At 38.5% G+C, this 7,065-nt stretch overlaps 1 protein-coding gene across 1 annotated transcript; it reads right to left on the bottom strand.

The window, feature by feature from the left end:
* Positions 1 to 597: 597 nt before the first annotated feature.
* Positions 598 to 1,920, bottom strand: LOC140245268 (probable G-protein coupled receptor 21). The gene has a single exon (XM_072324852.1). It carries the CDS (start codon positions 1,918 to 1,920, stop codon positions 598 to 600), a length of 1,323 nt encoding a protein of 440 aa, XP_072180953.1.
* Positions 1,921 to 7,065: the final 5,145 nt, after the last annotated feature.

The raw sequence follows: 7,065 nt of genomic DNA on the forward strand, positions 1-7,065 counted from the left end.
TTTCTTCAAACTTTCACTGATGTGTTCTACTAATGTTGCTGCTTTCACTCAATCCACATTGCTCTTGGGGTTTATCTTCCCTTTAACCTATAACGCATGGAGGTTCTTTACACGGGCCAATAAGTGAGGCTCTTTCTCCCATGTCCCAGAAGTAGGCTCTTGAAATTGAGACTCATTGTCACTATGAATATACTTTACAAGTGCATGTTGTACAGGTTGGATGAATATTATTAACTTACTTACTTCAGTATGTGTTCGGGAACTGACTTCCAGTACTGGGTATAATGTTCTTACTTTTTTCATCTTGAGCAGTAGCTAAATGGATAGGCCTATGCCGCACAGGGGAAAAATCTCAATTACTAGCACAGCTATTACCCGCTGCTTCTAATTCACTTACATGTTATACCATCAATATCAGAAGAGTATGGCTGCACCTACTCAGGCCTGATTATGTTGTTGTTAAACGAGCTTTGATTCTGAAGTATACAATGTCATTCTTTCGACCTACAGTACTCGGACAATTATGTCATGGCTTTGTAAAGACTCCAAAAGGGAAAACGTTCAAAAAGTGTCATAAATGATAAACAGTAAGAGGCCCTATGCCGTACTAGGTTCAAATGAAGGCTGAACACTCGGCACAAGAGCATCTATCTTTAGGGAAAATGTCGGTTGTCCGACTGATCTCTTTCGCATCGGTTCACTCCTCATCCTTTTCAATGACTTTATGCTGAACAGGTGCTCGTCCGTCGGAATCAGCACGAAGTCGTTTAGGCGCTCGTCACTAAACTTTCCCGAGTCCACCCCAACGTCAGTCGGCATCACGTTACCGTCTGATCGGCGAATGCCGATAAAGAAACGATGATTGGCGGAAGCAGTCGAAGGAAACGAATGAGCATCGGCCAATCTCTTCGGCAGTGTGTTGCAATCCCATTTGGTTGGGCAACACCAGTGACTACACGAAACTCTGAATCTGAGCCACAGATCCTTTGCCCTCCTTCGGTAGTTTTGGTTCATCACAAAGTAAACGAAGACGTTGAATGCGCTATTGGAAATTGTTAGCCAGTAAGTTAGAAATTCCACAAACGTTGGCAACGTTGTGTGGGAGACGACTGTTATGAGAAGACTGGCAAGAATTGTGTACGGCAGCCAGGTAATATAGTATACACCGGCAATTATAACAAGCAGTTTAAACGCTTTGAAATTGCGTCGGAAATGTGACGGCAATCGTTGGGGCACCACGGCCACGGAAGAAGACCTGCCAAAGAGAACTTCTCGTCTGTGCGAACTTTTGAGGACTCGGATGTGAACACTAATAGATGTAAAGGTGATCACCACGAAACTTGGGACAAGGAGCAATGATAAGGCAACTATGAAATATGTCATGTTATCTTCATAGTCGGCGGAGCAAACCAACTTATCCACATCAAATTCATAATTTAATCCATACTGGGTAAACAATTGGGAGAAGAATGCAATACAGAAGAGCCATGTGATGACGATAATGACCGCGATTTTGCGCTTTGTGACGTAACGTTGATAGCGGAAGGGATGTATGACGGCGATATATCGTTCGATGCTGAGGCTGATGATCGTGATGAGCGATACTCTTGAACAGACCTCCGACATGTAGGCAATGATCAGACAGCAGGTATCGCCGAACGGCCAACGGTGTAAGATCGTGGGGACGATGGCACTTAGGGTGACGAGGCCCATTCCAAAGTCGGCTGTCGCGAGGGACAGGAGGAAATATCCCTGGCAAGTTTTCAGTGATTTCGAGCTCCCGATCACGACGAAGTTAACGATATTTCCGATGATAGCCAGCGATGCTATGATTAATAGGAACCCAACCTCGGTGATACATGTGATCAAAGGTTTCGATTCATCGTCGCGCTTGCCATCGCGAATGACAAAGGGATCCATGTTGTTAGGAAATCCCTTCCTCTTGTCCTCATCGGATGTTCAAAATATTCCTGGAGGAAAAACATAATAAAACATGAAGAATGTTGATATAGAAGTTTAGATTGTATGTATGTTTCTGTCCGACAGCAGTTAAAAGTGATCTGTCAGATTGTATCACCCACAATGTATTTCAATTTTTGTTTTCTGTTCAGCAACTCGATGACTCATCTTTTTTTTTTTTTTTCAAATTCCAGGCTCGTGCGTGCGACAACCTCCTTTGTGACGCTCTCAAACGAGTGTGGTTACATTTTATATCCGGTACTTTACAACGCCGTAAAAACATTGGCAGGTAGATAACATCTTGATCAAAATTATTTTTTCCTCATGAAACGTCTATGAGAGAGGCAAATTTCCTTTCAGTGTTGCATTTACACCTATAAGGATCACAACAATTTCGTCATATCTTTACATTTTTCTTGTGAGTCTATGTGATCAAACTTAGCGAACCCACACGCCATTTCACTGTCACAAAGACTACTTAAAAAAAAGAAAAACTCTCACCAGAATCGAAGATAAATCAAGAAAGCTATGAAATTTTTAAGTTTCAATGATGATTTTAGTAGCACACGAAAGTGCGACAAGCAATGGTGACATTCACTAAATTAGATGTATTAAAGCTTTAATTATCAATGTTATAAATAAATCTATTGTACTTAATCAAGTGTCAAAAAATAATTCAATCATAGTTTATTCTCATGTTTCTGAAATAGTCATGGTATACAAATTACGCATTGTAAAATGTTAACAAAATAATGTACACAACACATTATAATCAAATAACATAAAATAATTAAAAGTCTATGTTGAACTGACAAAAGGTATGATAAATTGATATAGACGGAGACATTAAACGCATAGCTTGTGAAGTATAAGGTTAGCCGATAGTGACGTACTGGCCTGAGATACCGAAAATGGAAATAGAATAATGATGATAAACTGCAACAGGTTTCTTCCCTCATATTAGATATACACACATATATATATATATAGTAACTGCAAAGTTCAACATACATTGAATATCTATTTAATGAATCATTGATGGGAGAGCATTCAATATAATTCGAATACTCTATAGAAAAAAAAAAAGATATGATGGAGTAATAATGCGAAAGCCTCAGTCAAATATACTTACTATATTTCATGGCACGGCGTCAGTGTGATGTGGTCTTTGCAGATGGCATGGTCTACACTATAAAGTATAACTGAAATGTTCGACTTCTTTTTGTGATCCACAGTCGCGAAAATGCACGGTTGTTGTTATCAAGTGGCACACAGCAAAGTGTCTAGGATCAAACTGAGTGTCAGCGTCGTCTGCAAAGAAATCATTAGGACCAATCATTATTCTCTCCTCCAATCTCCTTGGCAACGGTCCGTGACTAGTCCACGCGTAAGTAAAATATCTATTTTCACCATCAACTCCCATAATCGCAAATAATGAAGATATAGGAGAGAGGGAATTTCCCAATGTCTTCATAAACTCTTCCTACAACCTGTCTGGATTGCTTAAATTGTCGAGTGTGTGAGTATACACTATGCAAGGCGTACACATCCGGGAAGATGTCACTGTTGGCCCAGAAAAAAAAAAATAATTATAGTCGGTATGGTGGTATACGCACGTTTATACCTTGCATGCCTTGGGACCGTACTGAATTACGGTAAATAAATGGCTGAAATTTGATCATAGAAAGGGCAACGGGAGAGAGAGTGGTGGGGGGGGGGGGGAGAGAAAGAGAGAGAGAAAGAGAGAGAGAGAGAGAGAAGGGGGAAGAGAGAAAGAAGGGAGAGAGAAAGATGAGGGGGGTAGATGAAGAGAATTTTTTTTTTTTTACGTTCACTCACAAACAGTTTATATTGATATAGTATTAGTTTTAGTACTTTGCTGCGCATCAAAATTGTATACAGAAGTACGTAGAAGACATACATGTGACACAAAGAATAAACCAGAATCAATTTAATCAGGTATATATACCCAAACATTAAATTAACAAAATTGTATTTCATCGCATGTACAGCTCAGCACAGCACAGCACAGCACAGCACAGCACACTGAGCACAGCACAGCACAGCACAGCACTCACCTCAGCACAGTATTATGGTAAAAAATGCCTATTGATAACAAATAAACGAAAACTTTTTTGAATTCCCCCTTTACTTTTGATTTCATAAATTATTACAATATTTTGGATTTGACTATTGATTCTATTTTTGTAGACACGTCCGTTATACAGATATGTAAATCGATTTTAAGTCTCGAATTTTACCCCGAGGCCTCGATCCATGTCAAGCTGCTGCTTATGATTGCGGTCTCCTGCTTTTCTGTTATTTTACTAACCAAAAAATATTGAATTTTAAAAATCAATTTATTCATATCCCCTGTGTTATATTCTTTTTTTTTCTAAAATTCGTTTAATGAAACGACGTGATATACTCTGAATGAATAATCAGTTATTATTTACATACTCTACAAGTGTTGATTTAACGATTCGCCTCCGATTTTTTTTTTTTTTTGAATGATATGCTACACGTCTTATACATCGAATACTTTCACGTTTGTACCTTGAATTAATTTGCAAGACAGTATATGCTTGCTTAAATGTCGTGTAACGTTAATTTCTAAATATGTGTATTCTTTTGTTGTGTGTGATTTGGAAAAAGGCAGAAATAAAATCAATCAATCAATCAATCAAAAAGACGGAGGAATTAGGTGCTCGGTTCCGTTTTTCGCTTTAAGATCCATGGCTGATTAATAGTACGTTTTGGCTTATTGTATTATCTCTGCATATTATTAAAACTTTAGTCATCACGAAAAAAAAAAAAGATCAGAAGAGTGAATGTTTGATGAAAAAATCCTTATAACTGTCCATTTTTACTCCTAAGGACAACCTAGAATTCTGATACGCGTAAACTTGGGAGAGCAATCTTTCAAACTGATGAACATAGCCTAAGTTTTTGCTATACGGAGAGAAAAATCTCTGATTATTGTGAGAAAAAAAAATCATGACTGTATTCTGAGAGAAATTGAACAGAAAGACCTACATTGTCATCCTTGCTTCAATCATGTTTCTGTACAAATCTACATTATCTGCGCATGCGTTGTGCAATTGGCTAAAGTCTTCATGAGCAAAAGAGAAAGGCGATTGTTGGAGCTCCACGCTGGTAAAATGGAAGGCTCCTGGAGTGGCAAACATCAGAGGTCAAAGGTTTCAAATCCTGTCCCGTACTTTCATTGCTGGACAGGATATTTTGCCCACATTGGGTGATTTCAAGTTCCGTGATATACAGAACTGGTGTTCGTGCTATTTCAGAACCAAGTTGACTTCGAAATCATGACGTGCTATGTTGGTCCTGGTGCTGAATGTCGTCTGCTCAACTGGCCTCTACTTTTCTTATACAAAATAGGACGATCTTTGTATCAAGCAATTTTCCAATCTTACCCTAATCTGAATCCCTGGAAAAAGAAAGAAAGAAAGAAAGAAAGAAAGAAAAAAAAAAAAAAAAAAAAAGGTCGGAGCAATATTGTCGCAAGAGCAAAATGTCGTGTCATCCACAATCACACAAACGCCCAACCTCTTTTGGAAAGCAAAACTAAGGGAAAATACATTCTCGCCGGTAAGACTGTTGTGGCAGAGATGCCAAGTTCAAAAAACTTTTATGAGTGAGATTTTTATGACTCGGCGTCTCGGCGCTCGCGCGCATGCGCAAGCGAACGAGGAGGGTGTCCCCCTCCCATGGTAGGGAGCTTTTTTAAATCATTAGCTCTTAATGACGCGATCTGGTGCATACTTAAGTGACTGTTTTTTACTATATTTTGAAAGGCAAAAGGGAAATATACCTTCAATTGCAACTATCACTCTAATCCTTTGAGCTATGCTCCTTAATTTTGGCCCAAATTGCAGACTTCACCAGATGCGTGAGAAAAATGGGTGTCATGCGTGAGATCGTGAGACAGACCCTAAATGCTTGACTCTCACGCAGAATGCGTGAGACTTGGTAGCTCTGTTGTGGTAAGGTTTTTGGTTTATAGTGTGATGCGAGGATTAGGGTTAGTGTTATGTTTGTGGGTAGAATAATAATTGTTTGGCTTTAATAGCACGCATATATTTTGTTTCATGGGAGAAATTCGTCACAGAAAAAAAAAGTCATGGAACCGTGATTGTAAGTGGGGGGGGGGGGGAGATGTAGACCAGCCCCCCCCCCCCCCTCGAAAAAAAGAAAGAAAAGAAAAGAAAAAGGTATCGTAACATGGCCTGAACAATATCGGTAACTTTTTTTGTGTTTGATTTTGTCAGATTTCTCTCGTATAAAGGCCTTCGTGTCTTCGGGATGAGCTGGGTCAAGGGCTCTTTCGATGCTCTATTTTTTCCTTCTGTTTTTGTTTTGTTTGTCATCATGTTTTTTCAATTTTTTTTTTTTCAATTCAAAGGTTTTATTTTCACTTCTTTCAACAGAATGTACAAAAAAAAAATATAGATTCGACATGCGTTTGAAGGAATGATACATAGAATAACATTTGTCAATAATCATTACAAAATTAGGCATTTTTCAATAATCATTACAATAATCATAGCAATCATTACATTACAATCATTACAAAATAATCATTACAAAATTAGGCATTTTTCATACAGACATATTTATACATTCTGCGAAAAAAAGTGGAGGTACCCACTCAAAAAACTATTCTTGTACAAGGTGGGCACCTCACAGGAGGAATAAAAAGGTGAAAACTTAACTACAAGTGTGCGGGATGAAAAAAAGAAGTGGAAATAAAAGGGGAAAGAGAAGAAGCAGAAATACAAGTAAAGAGACGAGACAACTAAAAACAAAAAGCCTAGATCAATCGATACATTCAAGATCAAACCAACAGAGACTATTAGCCATATTAGAAGTGTAGAGCGTTGAAAGCGACGAGAAAGTGATATTCTATACAATTGTATGGAATTGCTGATAGCAGAACATATTATCTGTTCTGTGAAGGTACGTGTAATAATGTACAAGTTTGCAGTAAGAAAAACAGGGGATGCGATGTGGAATTCCGCGAAAGACGCGACCTAACAAGCCTATGAAAAATCAATAGCATCCTGGTGCTTACAAAACCTACTTACT

Source organism: Diadema setosum, chromosome 22 (assembly GCF_964275005.1).
Source record: "Diadema setosum chromosome 22, eeDiaSeto1, whole genome shotgun sequence".
NCBI lineage: Eukaryota > Metazoa > Echinodermata > Echinoidea > Diadematoida > Diadematidae > Diadema > Diadema setosum.

What these genes read in the sequence shown, in the direction of transcription:
- LOC140245268 (XM_072324852.1), bottom strand. Translation starts at nt 1,920, where the DNA reads ATGGATCCCTTTGTCATTCGCGATGGCAAGCGCGACGATGAATCGAAA.